The sequence below is a fragment of the Stigmatopora nigra genome, chromosome 15 (genome assembly GCF_051989575.1).
Source record: "Stigmatopora nigra isolate UIUO_SnigA chromosome 15, RoL_Snig_1.1, whole genome shotgun sequence".
Lineage (NCBI taxonomy): Eukaryota > Metazoa > Chordata > Actinopteri > Syngnathiformes > Syngnathidae > Stigmatopora > Stigmatopora nigra.
The window spans coordinates 3,823,801-3,843,074 of NC_135522.1; the positions used below are offsets into that span (position 1 = coordinate 3,823,801).

The following is a 19,274-nucleotide window of genomic DNA, read 5'->3' on the forward strand; positions in this document are numbered from 1 at the left end:
CCACCCCTCTCCCTTTTCTCCCATGCTTGATCCTGATTGGCTGGCTACGATCAAATTCTCTTAAAGTGATAGTAATAGCACTTTTTTCACCACAAAGCCCTACACGCCCATTTTCTGAGTGTCTCCAAGCAGATACTACAGTACAATCCAAGTATTACCCCCTCGATCGCGAGTTATACACACTGAACACGTTTTATTGCATTAACAGAACTTAATTTCATCAGATATTGAAATAACTGTTTTCTGATGGTGCATACAAAAACTGGATTTAAGACAATTGTGACGTTTCCTCATCTTCAGCAAACAATAAAAGAGCAGGAAAAATGATTTAATGGTGCAAATTAAGCGAGTGGCAAAACATGACAAAATGTACAAAAAAGTCATAAAGTGTAAACACAAACTCAAAAACCGACTCTTTTCAAAACTTTGGACGCCCCCAATGAATTTCACATTTAGAATGCCATTTAGTTTGCTTTTCATTGTTTTATTAATGGCAAATGCATCATGCTATTGTAATATTACAAATGAATGACCTTTGACTAGTGGTTCCACAGATAAAAGGTTTTTGATTTTAGGGCGGTTCGTAACTACAGCTCCATGTTATCAGACTTTGGAAATGTCACCAGTGACGGCTCTGTTGTCTATATTCACCTTTTTGTTAAAGGGATATAATAGAACAAAGTCATTACTAGGAGCGTGAGGTGGCAATGTGGAAATCATTCACATCATTTGACTTTTTATTTCTTTTAAATGGGGTGATAATACATTACATTGACAATTGGTATATTGTTTTAATGTATTGTTTGTGAGTGTATTTAGATTTTCTTCTGGAAAACAGTGAATGCCATTTAATGTTTTTTTTAATTTATTTATAGTTTCATATTTAGATTCTTTCATACTGGTACACTTTATAGATTGTATAGATCATTGTACCCAGGATGAGTTTATGAATGAGGAGTTTGTCATAAAATGCTAACATGTTTTGTTTATCATAGACCCCTCAAAGCAAATCTGATTGGCTAACATTTAGTCTCGTTATCTCTACAATATACTCATAATTCACAATAATGAAAAGCTCTATCCATGAAATTGAGGCTGTCAAAAGGTGATTAAACCACTTCACATTGTTCTGACCTTTGGTCTGCTTTTTATTCTTCATAAAGGTCTCGGACTCTATTTCCCTTTCATATCTATTGTGTCAGAGGATAATACATGCACAATATTCATGTTTCCCTTGGCTTGACTTTGCTTTATAAACCCCGTTTGGGTCACCCTACAGAGTCATAGCTGATCCAGTCAGGGAAACGAAAACCCAATTGCTGTGCAACACTAATTTCTTCTTTGTAGATATTTACTTATTCCCTTGGGTACTATGTGGAAAATCATACTTTTGGCTGTATGTTTGTTGTCGATTGAAGTTCGGACCATGGACAGCCCAGTCTATGGCGTCAAGCTTTGTGGACGAGAATTCATCCGAGCCATCATCTTTACTTGTGGCGGCTCAAGATGGAAACGATCGCTTACGACTTCAGGTAAAATCATGACTTTGTCTATACTGTATGTACAGGATTTTGTGATTTGATGGTTTGAATTCCTATCAACTCAACTCAACTTCTGCTCATAATTCTACAGCAGAAGACCCATTCATCTCCCACCAAGACTCTTCAGAGGAATTGAAAACCAACCCAATGTTGGAACGTATAATCTACAGAAACAAAGATGTGGATTTCCTATCAAGTGAAAACCAAGATAGACTGTTCAGTCGGCCAACTCGTTCTTTTATCACTGAAGAGATTCTCGAAGCCCTGCGAAAAGCAGATCGTAAGGGTCGGGATGTGGTTTTGGGTCTTTCTAATGCATGCTGCAAGTGGGGCTGCAGCAAGAGTGAGATTAGTACTCTTTGCTGAAAACTGAATACAGCCATAAAAAATACTCATACAATATGCATGTGGATAAATTAGATAATTAGCATTTAGTTGTTGCAAATTTGCAACATCTGCCTCTAGAGGATTAACAACAGCTGTTATTACAAAATGATCAATATCAAAACATGAATGTACATGTATTTTTTTCTTTAGAGAATTATTTATTTATTTATTTATTTGTCAGAAGCATGGGTTGTCAGAATGTGTTGTTACATAGCATTCACTTAATAAATGTTTGTTTGTTACTGGAACAAGATGTAATGTGTTGTTAAAGATGCTTGATAAAACGTTGCAAATCCCAAACCATCAAATCAATTAAAATCTTAATGAAAACTACTGTTGTGTTTATGTTTATCAAGAAAAGATAGCTGGCACTTTTACTTTATTTTCTAAAGATATATCAAGTCTGCCCATTGCCAATGGATTGCATAAACAAAAATATACAATACGTAATACAATTAGAAATACTAAATACGTAGATAAATGGCTAGTATAATATACTATATTATCTATTATATAGTAGTATACTATATAAACATGGGTTGTAGATCCTCACACTTCCGCTTTAATCACGTGATTAGAAAAGTGGGCGTACAGAGGGGTTTATACTGACTGTTTCCTGTCAAAATCGACGCAACATCACATGGGAACCTTAACACCATTTCTCGGTGAAAATGAGGTAACACACTATTTTTTTCATATTTAAAATGGATTGGTATGTTGTCGCTTGACTGAGATTTCCAAAATAATAATGTTAGCACGAATCCAGACAGTCATAAAACGTCTAGACTAAGTTTTTCTTTCTCTTGTTTTCTTCCACTGCGATTGAATGACGTAAAGCAATGTGAATAGAGATAGTCCCGTTAAACTGTTATAATCACGACGTGTATGTTGTATAAATCATAATATATCAGCGATTTAGCGAGACGTAGTTGTTTTGATGGTGGCGCTTCCTTAAAATCAACTTTATCTGATATTTTCGCCAAAATGATTAACAAATATGATGTATGATTGAAGAACTAGCCCAACTAGTATTTAAATACTCTTTGCTATATCACATTCTTAACAAAATATGCCCCAATATGTAAATCAGTTAATATTTAGGGTGCATGAGTCTATTTGTAGTTTTCTTTTTAAATTTTCATTAATATCAACACATTTATTCTGTGGATCTAGTTGTGTATGCATAATTAAACAATTGCATTAATTTCCAGTCATTTTTGTTGTTGTTGTAACTTTTAAAAGTTCAAAATAAATTGTAAAGAGACTTAATGGACTCCTGTAGTATCATGAAGCAAACTAGAGGCCAATTTAAGCACATACATTATTTACTTTTATGTATTTGCAATCTTCCATGCGTCAAAAGACAACTAACACACTTTTCTATGCACATTTTCAAGGTTTGAGAATCCATGCCAGACTTGTCCCAGCCCCGAGAAGTGAAACTTCTGGACATTAGTTAGCACATCAATTCATCAATTTGGTTTAATCAACACAATCTCAGTAAGCAAAATCATTGGAACCTTTCACAAGTTTTAAATACAGACTGTATTAGTCACAATGTAATATTCCTATCTTCACATTCACAGGTGGACAAAACTGCTGGGTCCCAATGCAATGGATTCAGGATGGCTTCTCTTGATCCTAATCGCCAACATGTCAATTTCTGACGCATTTGAAGGTATGTTTTCAAGTGATTTATTATCAATCTCTGGTACCTTTTTTTAAATTATTGCTTTAATAAATATATTTGGCAATATATACCACTTAAATGAATTCACATCAATATTAACTACACTATAGTATGTTAAGAATTTTAAGCCGATTTCATTTCTTACAACAAATGCCTAAAAGTTTGTGATTTTCACACGAAGCCGTGCTACAGTTCTGGTTTCACATTGCGACTTATATTGTCACAAGCATTCTTTGACAAAGTAGACCATCTCCTCACTTCCTGTTCCCGTCGGCTGAGTCATTTTTTCACCTTTTGTATTGAATGACACTCGTAACATGGACTATGTGTTAATATTCCTAATAAATAAGACTAAACTAATCAAAACTCAAGGTTAAATTAGTGGTGCTATTTACCAATAAGTGAAACAGGGTCAAAATGTTGTTCTCTGCCCAAGAAAAGAGCACATGTTTTGAAAATGCTTTTTTTTTCTCTTTTCCTTTTAGGTTCTACACCTGCCCCTTCAATACCGGACTGCTACATTCCAACTGGTGAAAGCTACAGGGTTGATATTCACTGTAGTTGGAATCATGGAAGTGATCCACATGTCATCACAAACTATAGCCTTCACTGGGAAACAGCAAACAATGTGTAAGGGCAATATAATACTACTCAGTAAATGACAGATATGGGAAGACAAAACAGAAATGTACTCTCGTAAGAGTAAAAATATGTACATTGTTTCTTTATATAAAATTGGATTGCACAACTTCACATATTGCTGTTTTATCATTGCCTGCCTTTGGTTGGTCAATCTCAGTCAAATGTAAGTTTGGGTAATGTAACACAAATGTCACTCAAGAACAAATACTAGTAGTTTTTTTAAATGAATATTATCAAGTGGGCTTTCAATATCTCCCCTTTCTTTCTCTCCAGATTTGACCATGTGAATACAGGGACCAATTTAAGTGGATTTATCGGACGTGAACACTTTTCCATGAATAGTGAGCTTTCTGTCTGGGTTGAAGCTGAAAGCAAACATGGATCTGCCAAATCTCAAGTGGTTGTCTTAAACACAGGCAACCTTGGTGAGTAAATGAGGTATTGTTCACATTTACTGCATTATTTTCTTTTAAACTTGCTACTTCTGTCACCCCTCCCTTTTAGTGAAGCCGTCTCCTCCTATCATTACATCGAGTCAACAAGATCCTTTGGAAATAACATGGAGTTCTATCTGTAGTGAGTCGCATCTTTTTTTGGGTCCTTGTGATGTGAGATTTCGGAATGAAGTAGACCAATTCTGGCATGAGGTATTAAAAAAAAAAACCTAATTCATTCCATCTACCATTTAATTACGTGACATCAACACTGTTTGACTTTTTACATTTCTTTTTCTAAGGAAAAAATTGGTGCACAAGTCCACTATGAACTGAATGATCCTATCCGGGCTGGTTTAGTCTATGAATTTCAGGTCCGCTGTTCCTGTGCAACAGGCATAAAAAGCAATTGGAGTGGAATCCATAGAATAAGGACCTCTGAGACAGGTAAGCCTTCTCTTTATAAGTATCTAAGAATTAAGTTCATCACTTAGAATTGACATCTATTAAAAAAAATAATAGTATAGACATTTTTGGCATGTTTTTTTTCAGCTCCTACTGGACAAATGGATATATGGAAGGATTGTGGCGTTCCTGCCACTAATAGTGATTGTTCTCTGATATGGAAGGTATACAAGTTTTAATTCATTAATTATAGTAGTAAGCAAATGGGATGTTTGCTTATGCTTAGCGTGGGAATCTCATATTAATGCATATTTATTTATTTCTTCTCCCTTTTATGTTCCCTTGCAGAAGATTTCACTTTCTCAGGCTAATGGCCGAATTCTGGGTTATGAAATTAAGCAGTCCTCCCAACATAGCAGAAGTGAATTACTGAATGTTTCCATAGCTGAACCAAGGAACTTGTTGGTCTGTGATGAGCAACAATGCTACTTGAACACGTCTTTAAAAAACGTGTCATCAGCAAGTGTGTCTGCCTACAATGCCCATGGAGCTACAGTGCACTCCTATCTCGCAATTCCAGCTCCAGGTATCAATTTTGGGGATTTTATTGATTTACTTTAGGTATGTAAAGTGGAAATTAAAATTATAAGTACTTTTTCAATCATCTCAAATGTTTTATTTCTTTCAAAAGCAATCGAAACACTTGCAAAATGTATTTTCTATTCATTTTTTGATTTGTTTTTCCTAATGTTTACAGGTAAAGTGAGAAGTGAAGTTTCTATTGATGTCAGCATGAATACAGAAAACCTCACAGTATCTTGGGATTCTCCCCTGCAATTACCTGATGTCAAATTAATTAAGGAGTACGTGGTCCAATACAAACAAGCAGGATGCCATTTAGGGGAAGGATTTGACTGGATCAGAGTCAATAAAAGCTGCACTTCAGTTACATTTAAAGGTCTGCTTTATTTTTGATTAGTTCAACAGTAAATTAATTGCCAAAAAAATATCTAGAAGAAGAAATTTCTCACTGAAGTTTTGCGATTAAAGAGAAAAAAAAACATTTCACTTTGTTGTTTCTTATTACAGGTCATTTTGAAAAATATAGACCTTACCAAGTGTCTCTATTTGCTGTAACGGACAATCAACAAAGCCATCACATATCATCTGTTTTTGGATTTTCTAGTCATGGAAGTAGGTATTCATACATTGATTGGATTATTATAACAAGAAATATTTGTAATTGTGTTTGTCAATTTGTTTTTTTTACCCTTCAGTTCCTGCCAAAGTGCCTTCATTTAAAGTCATTTCCATTGCTGCGACACATGCAACCCTATTATGGGAGCCTATACCACTAACCATGCAGAATGGGCTCATTCTCTTCTATGAAATTGGAGTACTTGGACAAAATGGTAGTTAAAAAAATGACCTTAAAACCAAAGTTTCTTGCGCTAGAAAGACATTGTTTTTTTTTTACAATATTGGTGTGTTTGTTATCTTTTTAATTGTGATATGTCTCCCCTAAAGCAGTGTACAATGTGAGCGCTTCCACTCAGGATGGAAACAAGATGTTTGAACTGCAAAATCTCAGTGTAAATCAAGAGTATGAAGTTGGAATTAAGGCGGTGACTGCAGCTGGACCGGGAGCCAAAGTCACCACCAGTTTCATCACAAAGGCATCCGAGCATCTTGTTTTAAAATCCAAAAGTATTATCATTTTTTTCATGTTTCACTATTTTCTTAAAAAATATATCCCATAATATAAACCCATTTTCTAATTCCATACATTTCACTATCTCTGTCTATCAGCACACTTATTTTCATTCCTGCTTCTACTATGCCTCCCTGCCATTTTATGCTGTTTTTTGGTTTTATTCAGGTGAGATGCAACATTTTGTCTCATAAACTAGCATTAAAATGTTTTTGTCTTTTTCCAATGTTACTAACAACAACATTTTTGTCAATTTTAGTAAAAAAACAAACAAGGCATGTCTGTGTTTCAATCAGAAGATCCCAGATCCTTACAATAGCACCATTTTCAAAATGATTAAGAATCAGGTGAGTTTCATTTTTTTGTCAGCTAAATGCTATGTAAGCTATTCACTTTTTGGAAAATAATATTATTGTTCCTGTCATTTAATGCTAGGTGAATGATCCTGTGCCTTGGAGTTGCATCACCATCAATGAACCCCTTCCTTCCATGTCCGTATTAGAACTAGTGGAAATCCGGTGCCCTCAATGCGAACAGGTTTATCGCCCTAAGGACCAAACAAGACCTGCTGAGTCCTCAAAAAGATGTATTTGTAGGACACATAGAAATAGCAGGGATGAGTATAAAGAAATGGTGGACTCTGATGAAGAAATGAGTGAAAGTGGTGCAGTAGGCAAGGACAAATGTGGGAGTTCATCAGAAGATGAACAAGATGTGTCAGGATATGAACAGCACTTTATGCCAACTGTTGGGGAGGAAAATATTATGAGTGGTGCAGCAGGAAGGGACAATTGTGGGAGTTCATCAGAAGATGAACAAATAGGATCAGGATACGAAGAGCACTTCATGCCAACTGCTACGGAGGTAAGGAATCTGAGTGGTGCTGCAGGTAGGGGAAATTCTTGGAGTTCATTGGAAGATGAACAAGATGTATCAGGTTATGAACAGCACTTTATGCCAACTGCTGCAGACATACTTAATGCTTGATTATTGTATGTTAACAAAGCAATGTATTGGATAGTTATTTGGGTGTTACACTGTGACTTTTTGATGTAAGAATTTTATTTTGGATAAAGATTTATGTCAAAACATTCATGGATATTGTATAAACCATAACTTTTAAGAAATGGGTATTATTTGTAGTTTAAAATATCATCTTGTATACATACAAATGTGTATTGTTGTATTTTAATGACCTGCTGTTTCTAAGATATATATACATATTTTTATACTTTTTAAAAGGGCACAAATTTGCAAGTTTGTATCTTTCCAATTAAAAACTGGAATTAATAATTGCCATTTCTGTGTGCATGTTATCTTAGTTGAGAAAATTAAATTGAAGAGACTTTGGAAACTAGACACACACAAAATAATATATTTCATACATATTTGTATATATATTATATACAATATATGTTTTATATTATGTGTTATATATTATATCATATATTTATGAAACTGAAATGAATATTAATACAGATATAATACACTAAAATAACTCCCTTTATTCTTGAAGTTTAAAGAAAATGTATTTTATAAAATGAAAGCCCCTCATTAATATTAAAAAGAGATAGATGTTAAAGCACGAAGAAGGAAACATATATAACGTATTTGATGAAAACAAAGCTTGTCATTGTGCCTCAGTTTTGGTCATTACGTTGGAGTGCGTTGATCAAAGCATCTTCAACGAGGCACTCGATATAAAAAGCAAAGCTCTCAGTCTCCCCCTTACTGTAATAATGTACAATAATATCGTACATTCTTACAGTCTTTATTTATTTATTTATTGCAATCCGGTGATCTCGCGATACGATCACAATGCGTAGAACGGAAGCCGTCATGAGTCGATCTCAGTCAACGTACCCAATGTCCATTTGAACAAGAACAAGCGCAACGAGGGACGGTGGAAGATCAGCTCAGCGTTAATATTCCATCTAAAAGTCAATATTGTATGTACATGAGTGTGCGGTTTGTACTTTTTAATTTTAAAGTCTCACGATTACCATGCCATATCACTATATCGGGTGGCTAATAATTTTAGATGAAGTTTTCCTTGTTCACCGATGTCTCGTGGACAAGTCTTAGCATTAGCACCACCTTGCGCAACGTGTTCAACAAGTTTGCAGCTATATTTAGTAAAGATCAGCATTTCAATTGCGATCGGTAGCCAGTCGTGTTTTTATTACATTTTTTTAATTATGGGTTCGTCGATCTGTGTTCGAGTTAGTGTTGTAGTTTTCCATTATTCGAGGCCGTCTCGTGTGAACACGATGTCTTGAAACTTTACTTTAGACCAGGCCTCAAATAGAAGGGCAATTTCATTTACGCAATCCACTTAATATATAATGATCTAACGTGGGATCGAGTAAACAATCGACGTCATCATGTGTTTAGATTGTTTTTTTGTCGTCCTATTCTTGTGATTAAACCTTTTTTTTTTGATCTGTCAGAATTGGCCACGGTGCTTCAGCTAAATTGCTAAAGTTAGCTGACATTTAGCCTCACGTTTTTTCAGTCGATTGAACCATTAGGACGTGGGATCACCGATTTTACCGTTCAGATCGACATCCATGAATCGATGACGATCTTTTTTTAGTTTAGGTTCGTGTAGACTTATCTCGATTGCATTTTTAGAATCGAGGGTGGTGTGGGGGTTGGGGAAGGATTACCTTGGAAGGATTAAGCCTGTTCCTAGATTTTAACCGCTCGTGTTAAATGTGCTCGTTTTGGCCGTCTAGCATGTTCTCCTAATTGGATTTGCAAAGGTGCTTTAAAGTTCATTATTGTTATGTTTTCAGACCACAATTGGCCCATATATAACTATAGATCTCTGCAGAAAAGTCATTATTTAAGCAAAATTAGCAAAGAGGCTAATGTTACATCAAATAAAGGAGTGGAAAATACTATTGCACCGTATAAAATATAAAATACGAGGAAAAATAACAGCTCGAGTCCAGAGTAAAGTACTTGTATTTTTTTCCTCACCATGGTTTCTAACCAATTTTGTGTTATTTTATGGGAGATGATGCATTAAATACAGCTGACTCAACCCTGATGGTCTTATTTACTCATACTGTCTGATCCCACAAGTATTTATTTTTCCCTCTCTACCATATATTTATTACTTGTACCGTATGAAACAAAATGATTCATTTCTGCAGGATGGAGTGGCAGCCAGATGAGCAAGGACTTCAGCAAGTCCTCCAACTGCTTAAAGACTCGCAGTCACCCGACACAACTACGCAGAGAGCCGTCCAACAAGTATCCTGAATTTGCATTGATAGTTTTCTTTGTAGGTTGAGAAATACCCATGTCGTTTTTAGCATAAAATAATGGGGTAATTGTTATATTTGGGGCGGAGGGGTTGCTTTGGATAAATTAATCCTTAACCACTAATCTAGAAACTTGAACAATTGAACCAGTTCCCTGACTTCAACAACTATCTCATATTTGTCCTCACAAGACTTAAAACAGAAGGTAAGCTTTTAGAAAAAATATATATATCCAAAAAGATTGTCTTTCATATGAACATCTTGTTTTATTTAAAAGTACATGTTACAGCAGGCCAATACAACCTTAATAATACAAACTGGACCCAATAGATTCAAAACCCTATTTGCAATTATTGTGATACCTTCACATGGCCCCAAAATATGATAAATATTTATTTTGTTCTTTCTAGATGAGCCAACTCGCTCTCTCAGTGGTCTGATACTGAAGAACAATGTTAAGGCCCATTACCAGAACTTCCCGCCAACTGTTGCGGACTTCATTAAGCAGGAATGCGTCAACAACATTGGCGACCCTTCTCCGCTCATCCGTGCCACCATTGGTAAGTCTAGCCTCAAGTGGTCACAGTATTTTGCAGCCTGTGTCCCTTTGGAGGTGATGCATACTATCATCTGATTGTCCGTGAAGGTTTTGTATTCATACTGGCTGATCCAAAGCTGTAGACAGCCAACAAAAAACAGCCCTTGTCATTGGATGCTCAACCTGAATTTTGTTGCCATCTTCTTTCAGGTATTCTGATCACGACGATTTCCTCTAAGGGGGAGCTGCAGTCATGGCCCGAGCTCCTTCCTCAGCTCTGCAACCTGCTCAACTCGGAGGACTACAATACATGCGAGGTAAAGTACATTTTTAGTTAATATAATGTAAGGCCTCGCAAAATCTAAAATCATGAATAGGGAATTTGGTAAATTTAAGGATCTTCCTGTGTAAACAGAAGGCACAAATTATTTGACACAACATAACTCACTGTGTTGCACCTTTGTTTAATACTACTTTACAAAAATGTAGAATAATTTCTCATGGAGCATCCTTCTCTCCCCTTTTCCCCCCTCTGTATGTTTGCGTTTGATTTGACAGTCTCTCTGTGTGTGTCCACGTCTCAGGGCTCGTTCGGAGCACTACAGAAGATCTGTGAAGACTTGTCCGAGCTGCTGGACAGCGACGCTTTGAATCGACCACTCAATATCATGATACCCAAATTCCTTCAGTTCTTCAAGCACTGCAACCCTAAAATTAGGTACAGGTCCTTTACGCCTTTCATTTAAGCAAGTATTTTTTTTTACATTTTTATGTTCATAGAAAAATGAGGGACTCGACATGGATGCACTTTATTCTGACAAAATCTTTGGTCCCTGCAGGTCTCATGCGATCGCCTGTGTAAACCAGTTCATCGTTAGTAGAGCACAGGCCCTAATGAACCACATTGACACATTCATTGAGGTTGGTGTTTAGATATTGGAGTCAAATGTAGTTATCTGCATTTTTTTTAATTAAAATAATTTAATGAGACTTTTCCATCTGCTATTTGTTGTAGTCTCGTTTTCTGCACTTTTTTTTTCAATAAGTGTAATATCTCGTCCCCGTAGAGCCTCTTTGCGCTGGCAACAGACGAGGACTCGGAAGTCCGAAAGAATGTTTGCCGGGCTTTGGTCATGCTTCTGGAGGTCCGTATCGATCGACTTATCCCTCACATGCACAGCATTATCCAGGTAAGGAAATCTCTATGACGCTTGCTTTTTAAAAAAAAAATCCTGGATGTGATGACAAACCCAGCTCATTGATGACCACTGATACCTAAAGTTCCTAAACTTCTGATCCAGATTTGCTACAGCTCTGGGCCAGAACTTTCTTTCTTATGTTGTACCTTTGTCACCAATACATTTCATCTTTCTGTCTGCAGTATATGCTGCAGCGTACGCAGGACCCAGATGAAAACGTAGCTCTGGAAGCCTGTGAGTTTTGGTTGACTCTGGCAGAGCAGCCAATCTGCAAGGAGATGCTGTCAGGACACCTGGCACAGTGAGTAGCCACTCTGGGAAGTAATATATACCTCGTAATAGTGATCGCTCTGGCATTTGCGCTGAATGACAGAAAAAAAAACATTGAAAAAAAATGCAACGCTCCACCCAGTGCTCGTAGATATCTGTTATACACGAAATAGATGACAATCGTGAAGCATTAGGTGTATAGTGGATTTTGAAATGTAAACTATAACGGCCAAGAGCAAAGGTCATTATATCTGGACATGATGAAAACCCAGCTCGTTGAAAAAACATGAAAAATTTTGTTCCTATATTTTCTGATCCAGATATTTTGACCCTCACATAGTGCACTACAATGATAAACAGCCTTTCATGGCTGGGCCACTTGGCTTTCTCGTGTCTCGAAATGCTTGTATGTCGAGGTACTACTGTAATTGGACATGCTTGTATAAAAAATAAAATTATTATTTTTAACTCCGTTTTTCACCACTCCTATGTGTCCTAATATAGACTGACACCTATCCTGGTGAATGGAATGAAATACTCAGAGATAGACATCATACTGTTGAAGGTAAGTCATTTTGTTGTTCTTTTAATGAAATTGGCAGTGTCTGGCTAAAGATAAATCATTTAAGCAGCTAATATAATTTTATGGTGGTGCAGATTTGCCAAGTGTCACAACTGTCTGTGTTTTGATCAGGGAGATGTGGAGGAAGATGAGGCCGTACCAGACAGCGATCAGGACATCAAGCCGCGTTTCCACAAGTCTCGCACGGTCACTTTGCAGCATGAAGGCATAGAAGGTGGCGACAGTGAAGACATTGATGATGATGACGACGATGACGACGACACATTGTCTGATTGGAACCTCAGTGAGTAAAATTGCCCATCTTAGTCTTGTTTTTACATGGAGACATACATGACCGAGATAAAAATATAAACTTGTTAATTACATGAGATTGACACCAAACCGAAACAGCTAAGAGCAAAGGTCATTATATCTGGACATGATGAAAACCCAGCTCGTTGAAATAACATGAAAAATTTTGTTCCTATATTTTCTGATCCAGATATTTTGACCCTCACATTCTAGTTGTTTCAGAACTTAATTTAGCTACCTGGTTAACACTGGCATGTTCTTTAAATTTTGGCTGTGAAGAAAATTGACATTTATGACAAACAGGAAAGTGTTCAGCGGCAGCATTGGACGTGCTTGCAAACGTGTTTCGAGATGAACTGCTGCCTCACCTGCTTCCACTCTTGAAAGAGCTTCTCTTCCATCCTGACTGGGTCATAAAGGAGTCTGGTATTCTTGTATTGGGTGCAATCGCTGAAGGTAAGAATGGCTACCTTTTTTGCTCGTTATAGCAAAAGCCAAGCTAAATACCCATACAATAATTGTCCTTGTGCCACAGGCTGCATGCAAGGCATGGTTCCTTACCTACCAGAGCTCATCCCTCACCTCATCCAATGTCTGAGTGACAAGAAAGCTCTCGTACGCTCCATCGCTTGCTGGACGCTCAGTCGTTACGCACATTGGGTAGTCTCCCAGCCCCCAGACTCTTATCTGAAGCCCCTCATGACCGAGCTTCTTAAGTGCATTCTGGATGCAAACAAGAGGGTTCAAGAAGCAGCCTGCAGGTAAGCTTCTGTCTATACCTTCACTCACTGTGGAAATGATGACATTCCCAGCTCATTGAATAACAATGATACATGTTGTTCCCATATTTTGTTCTGATCCACATCATTTTTTTATCAAATCATTTGTTGACTGGTAGTCATATATGTGCCATAGACTAGATTTAGTCATGTTGTTATTGTCCGCCATCTTTGTTTTCACCATAGCGCCTTTGCCACCTTAGAAGAGGAGGCATGCACAGAACTAGTACCATATTTGAGCTTCATCTTGGACACGCTGGTCTTTGCTTTTGGGAAATACCAGCATAAGAATCTTCTAATCCTCTATGATGCCATTGGAACGCTGGCAGATTCGGTGGGCCACCACCTTAATCAGCCAGTAAGTACTTGCTCTCCGCTTTTTTAAGTCTACTCTATTAGACATTTATGCATCATCATTTTTCTGTATTTTTAAATTCTCAGGAATATATCCAGAAGCTGATGCCTCCTCTTATTGCAAAGTGGAATGAGCTCAAAGATGAGGATAAGGACCTATTTCCTCTCTTGGAGGTAATCAGCAATACATTGAATTTAATGTTGCATTTTTTTTTTTATATTACCAGAAATATGTGGAATTTCAACAAACAAAAGGTCTAATGTTATTCTCCCCTTCCCAGTGCTTATCTTCAGTTGCCACTGCACTGCAGAGTGGGTTTCTGCCTTACTGCGAACCTGTCTACCAGCGCTGTGTCACACTAGTCCAGAAAACTTTAGCTCAGGCTATGGTGAGAGAAGAAATGTACTAATTGTTTTTTTTTTTTTTTACTGCTTGTTATATTTTGACTAACATAATGAAAATATGGCCTTTGCAGATGTACAACCAGCACCAAGATCAATATGAGGCACCTGACAAGGACTTTATGATAGTAGCTCTGGATTTGCTCAGTGGTTTGGCAGAAGGTTTGGGGAATCACGTAGAGCAGCTTGTGGCCCGCTCCAATATAATGACACTGCTTTTTCAGTGCATGCAGGTAGGTCTTAATACTTTGTCTGTCATATTGCAGTTTTGTAGAGTTCTAATTTTGCATGTTTGTAATGCAGGATACGATGCCTGAAGTGAGGCAAAGCTCTTTCGCCCTGTTGGGAGATTTAACGAAGGTCTGCTTCATGCATGTTAAGCCTTGCATTGGTGAGTGTATTTTTCTCCCCCTCTGTTAGAACTAATGATTCCCTCATAATATGGTATAGTGGATTTTGAAATGTAAACTTGGTAATTACATGAGATTGACACGAAACCGAAACAGCCAAGAGCAAAGCTCATTATATCTGGACATGATGAAAACCCAGCTCGTTGAAAAAACATGAAAAATTTTGTTCCTATATTTTCTGATCCAGATATTTTGACCCTCCCATTCTAGTTTTTAATCCAAGTCAAATGTTTGACAGCTAGCAAGGCTAAACATGTTTTGGGATAGCATGGTCACGGGACTAAAACATTTCAAAAGACACATTGTTTATTGTGACCAATTTGTTTTGTGTCCTTTCTCCAGCTGAGTTCATGCCCATCCTCGGCCTCAATCTGAACCCAGAGTTTATTTCAGTGTGTAACAATGCCACCTGGGCCATTGGGGAAATTGCCATGCAAATGGGTAAGTTTATTTATGAGTTGCTTGTTGACACCAGCCCCTATTTACTGCAATTTTTTTGTACTTCAAACCTTATCTAACTATCCACTTGTTTCTGTAGGTGCAGAGATGCAACTTTATGTTGGAGTGGTTTTGCCACATTTGGTGGAGATCATCAACAGACCCAATACACCAAAAACCCTGCTGGAAAATACAGGTGCGCGCTCTCATACAGCACTGTGTCGATGCATAGACACGTGTTTGGAAGTATTTTGAAGAAATTGTAAATATGTTTTTCAATCATGTGCAGCCATAACAATAGGCAGACTGGGTTATGTCTGCCCTCAGGGAGTGGCGCCGCAGCTTCCAAATTTCATCAGGCCTTGGTGAGTTACTTTCAATCATGTCGTTGTCCTGTGATTTATTTAGGCGTTATTTGAAACATGTGTTTCACATTGGCAGGTGCACGTCACTGAGGAATATCAGGGATAATGAAGAGAAAGATTCAGCTTTCCGCGGAATCTGCGTGATGATTGGTGTTAATCCAGCTGGTGTCGTGCAGGTGAGCTAATTTGGCCACCTGATGTTGTTGGCCACTTATATTTAAAAAAATAACTAGTGTAATTGGGGTACTTAAATAGAGGGGATTTCTGTTTGTTTCATTTTTATTTTTGCTATTTCAACAATTTCTTTGTTGTTTTAACCAATAATATTCTCTTGCCGTATTTAGTGTGAAAAGGTCTTATTTGCATTCTTCTGCTTAAATATCAAATGTATTTGTATGAATTTGTCTCTCTCAGGACTTCATTTTCTTTTGTGATGCCGTGGCATCCTGGGTCAACCCCAAGGATGACCTCCGAGACATGTTTTATAAGGTGGGTGAATCCACTTTCATTGTTCATTTGACACTAGCTGTACACACGATGATGATCACTTCTAAGACATTCGAAATCTGACAAAATCTGAGGATGACTTGAATCTGACATGTGTTTTTAAAGCTGGCTAAAAGTTTATTGGTTTAACTAATCTAACTCTTGAACTAGTCAAACTGCATTGGACTTACAGTGCTATTCTCTCTTTATCTTAGATCTTGCATGGTTTTAAGGACCAAGTCGGTCAAGAGAACTGGCAGCAGTTTTCTGAGCAGTTCCCTCCATTGTTGAAGGAACGTCTGTCAGCATGCTATGGCGTCTAACAAGTCCACAATGGATGCTGACCTCTTCGGTATGTTTCTCAGGGTCTTTTATTGAAATCCTTGCCTTTCTGGAGATGATGACACTCCCAGCTCATTGAAAAAGCAATGAAATAATGTGTTCCTAATTCTCTGATCTAGAATGCCATGTTTTTACTACAATTGCAACTGTAAGTAATACTGTTTCAAATTCTAATGTGCTCCTTTCCTTTTTTTCCCCCCTCTGGTTAACAACAGCGAAGGGTTACCGGGGGACTCATTGCATTGCCCAGCGTAGCAGGGGAAATGATCTGGCGGGACGTGACGGGCCTTCACTTGGCAGAGGGTCTTCTCCCACCCCCTCTTTCCCCGTGCCCTGTGTCTCTGTGAGGGAGGGTGGGTGGTGGGTGAGGGAGGGTAAACTTAGGGATATTTGTATACCTCTTGGATTTCATGCCTCACAAAATCCAACATGCGCAAAAGTGACTTCACCAATAGCACCACAGGGATTATAGTTGGTTGATGTCTCAAAATGGGGTTGGTTTTGACCTCCCTACCCTTCAATTAGTTCATTTTTTTCCCCCCAACGTAGTGTCGTTGGGGTGGGGGGCGTCAGAAAGGTACATTGTAAAGAAATGTCTAAACCAGCATAGGGTGCCAAAGTCCCAAATCTCCCAATGCACATTGTCATCGACGCGCATACATTAGTGTGTTAAAACAGGCTGGTGTGACTTCATGATTTGAAAGTCAGCTCTCGGCTTTGCCAGAGGCTAAACAAAAGTTGATTTTATTATGTAATAATGCAGGAAATGTGCATAAATATTTGCACCTTTTTACAGGAAAACCAATGCATAAATCGATTGGTGTGCATATACTTGGGTCTTTGCCTCTAGTCATCTGTACATTTTATGCTGAGTTATCCCATTGCCTCATCATTGATGCATGTTAAATGAATATCTTGATTTATAGAGTTATAATAGGAAGGTTATCACGTGTAGCAATCAGGCTGCTTTTTTTTCTTCTAGCCCCCTTACATTCGTACTGCAGTGGGTCTCTATTGTTCAATGGAAGCTGCATAAATACCAACTTTATATACAGATTAATATTCAAAGTAAAGGCGGGCTAACGTACTGTAGGCAGGTTAAGGATTCTTGTTTTGCTGCTTAATTTATCTAAGGACTTTTAACGTGGACATAAGAGAAGTCAAGAAAACTCGGTTCTAACAAATATAAATGCACTTTTTTTCTATTGTAAGAATATTAGAATTTACAAGATTACTGATCCGGAGGGCTTAATTTTAGAAGGGATTCTAGGATTGTCTATGAATTATTAAGTAATATTAAGCAGTGATAAAAGGATAGGTGAGACTCAAGGTGTCTAAACAGTAGTGATTTTGTTAATTCCTAAGATTAAAGAGGGACTATTTCAGTATTTTTGCATGTTGCTGTGGTGATCTGTAACTTGGACCCATGTGATAAGTTTCGCCCCTAGTTCATTTTTTTTGGGAGGGGGGAAAAGTAACAGACATTACAATAATCATGAACCTTTGCATGCTTTCCAATAAGTTGCTCCTTTTCCGCTTAGACATTTTACAAAATGTCCCTCTTTTGAGGGTGTCGCGCTTAAGAGCTTTGTTGATAGCAATATAAATCTTGTGCTGGACTAATGGGAGACAGTTCCAGCGTATGATTCAACTAGTAATTCTCATCGGCTGACTTATTTCACCTGTAAACACTGTGTGCGCACGTTATGCCTGGAAATACACTGATCCCAATAGTTATACACGACACTGGATAGCTGGAGAAAGCATTTTTTTTTGTTTTAAATTCCAGCTTTGTCTTCTAGCCATTGTCCATAGTGGATGATTGTATTGGAAGTGTGTATGGCTGTTAGCCTTTTTTGGGTCTGTTGCTATAAAGGTGTTTGTATGTAATTACTGCTTACATGTTGTTTTGCACCAGCCCTACCCTAAGGTTATGTGCCGGGCATAGGTCGGGGAAGGAAGAGTTTGAGTGACCACTGCCAATATCAATATTTGCCAGCCAGTTAACATCAAAACCTTAATGGTTTTTAAATTGAATGACTGTATGGCAAAGGAAACTTCAACTCTTATTACTTCTTGTCCCAGAGTATTAGCTAGCTTTATGAATTTTGTTTATTAATTAACTATTTTTTTGGTTATGAACTTATGTAACACAATTGCATTGGCTCATTTAAAGCTGTCAAAAACACTCAGGATGATCAGTATTGATATTACTTGTGTATTTGAGGCAGGAGGTGGTGGTCTTTGCATATTGTGATACGTGAAGATTTTTTTTTTTATTTTTATACTTGTGGTATTTTAATTTATTTTTATGTTTTTGTGCCTGTGATGCACAAATGTTTTTTTGGACTTCAAAAGTTTTTTTTGTTTTTATTCTTTTCATTTAAAGAAATATTCATTTTTATAGTGGACCATGTAATTACATCAAATTTGATGTTGTGGTTGACTGAAGGAGTAGGCTTGGCGCATACCTTAGGGAGGACAACTGATTCATGAATTTGTTTAAATATAATATTGAGGCTGGTGAGTTTCACCTCCCTTTTAACTGTGGTGCAGGTGGGCTCTCTGTTGATGTACTCCTTTTTAATTTTGTCAAAGGGGGGGAATAAAAATTTTCTATTACAATGTGGTTTTAAATTCTTCTGCACAACACTTTAAATACAATTGTTTACCTTGGAATAAATTGGGCTAATGTTCAGATGGATGTAGTATTGATAAGAACATTATAATGGCAG

The 19,274-nt window shown here is 37.4% G+C and overlaps 3 protein-coding genes and 1 non-coding gene across 8 annotated transcripts; all 4 read left to right on the forward strand.

The window, feature by feature from the left end:
* Positions 1–1,283: 1,283 nt before the first annotated feature.
* Positions 1,284–2,128, forward strand: rln3a (relaxin 3a). Of its 2 annotated transcripts, none has more exons than XM_077734790.1 (2): positions 1,284–1,532; positions 1,633–2,128. In XM_077734790.1, exons 1-2 carry the CDS (start codon positions 1,373–1,375, stop codon positions 1,905–1,907), a joined length of 435 nt encoding a protein of 144 aa, XP_077590916.1. In that variant the 5' UTR covers positions 1,284–1,372; the 3' UTR covers positions 1,908–2,128. The 2 variants fall into 2 exon arrangements, with proteins under 2 accessions (XP_077590916.1, XP_077590917.1); XM_077734791.1 differs by having other exon boundaries at positions 1,636–2,128.
* A 360-nt stretch (positions 2,129–2,488) lies between these two features.
* On the forward strand, positions 2,489–8,049 carry LOC144208526 (interleukin-6 receptor subunit beta-like). Of its 3 annotated transcripts, none has more exons than XM_077734425.1 (16): positions 2,489–2,604; positions 3,326–3,430; positions 3,519–3,606; positions 4,104–4,248; positions 4,534–4,685; positions 4,765–4,907; positions 4,997–5,141; positions 5,247–5,323; positions 5,448–5,685; positions 5,857–6,057; positions 6,189–6,293; positions 6,377–6,511; positions 6,627–6,806; positions 6,909–6,978; positions 7,070–7,157; positions 7,246–8,049. In XM_077734425.1, the coding sequence occupies exons 3-16, from the start codon at positions 3,543–3,545 to the stop codon at positions 7,795–7,797; spliced, it is 2,295 nt and encodes a 764-aa protein (XP_077590551.1). In that variant the 5' UTR covers positions 2,489–2,604; positions 3,326–3,430; positions 3,519–3,542; the 3' UTR covers positions 7,798–8,049. The 3 variants fall into 3 exon arrangements, with proteins under 3 accessions (XP_077590551.1, XP_077590553.1, XP_077590552.1); XM_077734427.1 differs by having other exon boundaries at positions 6,630–6,806; XM_077734426.1 differs by having other exon boundaries at positions 3,326–3,428; positions 3,515–3,606.
* A 474-nt stretch (positions 8,050–8,523) lies between these two features.
* LOC144208401 (transportin-2-like) lies at positions 8,524–19,164 on the forward strand. Of its 2 annotated transcripts, XM_077734222.1 has the most exons (25): positions 8,540–8,759; positions 9,972–10,071; positions 10,212–10,287; positions 10,493–10,642; positions 10,831–10,937; positions 11,205–11,338; positions 11,460–11,541; positions 11,688–11,810; positions 12,002–12,120; positions 12,594–12,654; positions 12,784–12,955; positions 13,267–13,419; positions 13,499–13,724; positions 13,929–14,100; positions 14,184–14,270; positions 14,378–14,485; positions 14,573–14,731; positions 14,802–14,889; positions 15,251–15,349; positions 15,447–15,542; positions 15,636–15,711; positions 15,788–15,887; positions 16,126–16,200; positions 16,413–16,549; positions 16,755–19,164. In XM_077734222.1, the coding sequence occupies exons 2-24, from the start codon at positions 9,973–9,975 to the stop codon at positions 16,518–16,520; spliced, it is 2,670 nt and encodes an 889-aa protein (XP_077590348.1). In that variant the 5' UTR covers positions 8,540–8,759; position 9,972; the 3' UTR covers positions 16,521–16,549; positions 16,755–19,164. The 2 variants fall into 2 exon arrangements, with proteins under 2 accessions (XP_077590349.1, XP_077590348.1); XM_077734223.1 differs by lacking the exons at positions 14,184–14,270; positions 14,378–14,485; positions 14,573–14,731; ... (6 more) ...; positions 16,413–16,549; positions 16,755–19,164 and having other exon boundaries at positions 8,524–8,759; positions 13,862–14,006.
* Positions 9,827–9,896, forward strand: LOC144209234 (small nucleolar RNA SNORD41). Its single transcript, XR_013329060.1, has one exon. It is a non-coding gene; the product is annotated as a small nucleolar RNA SNORD41 (small nucleolar RNA).
* Positions 19,165–19,274: the final 110 nt, after the last annotated feature.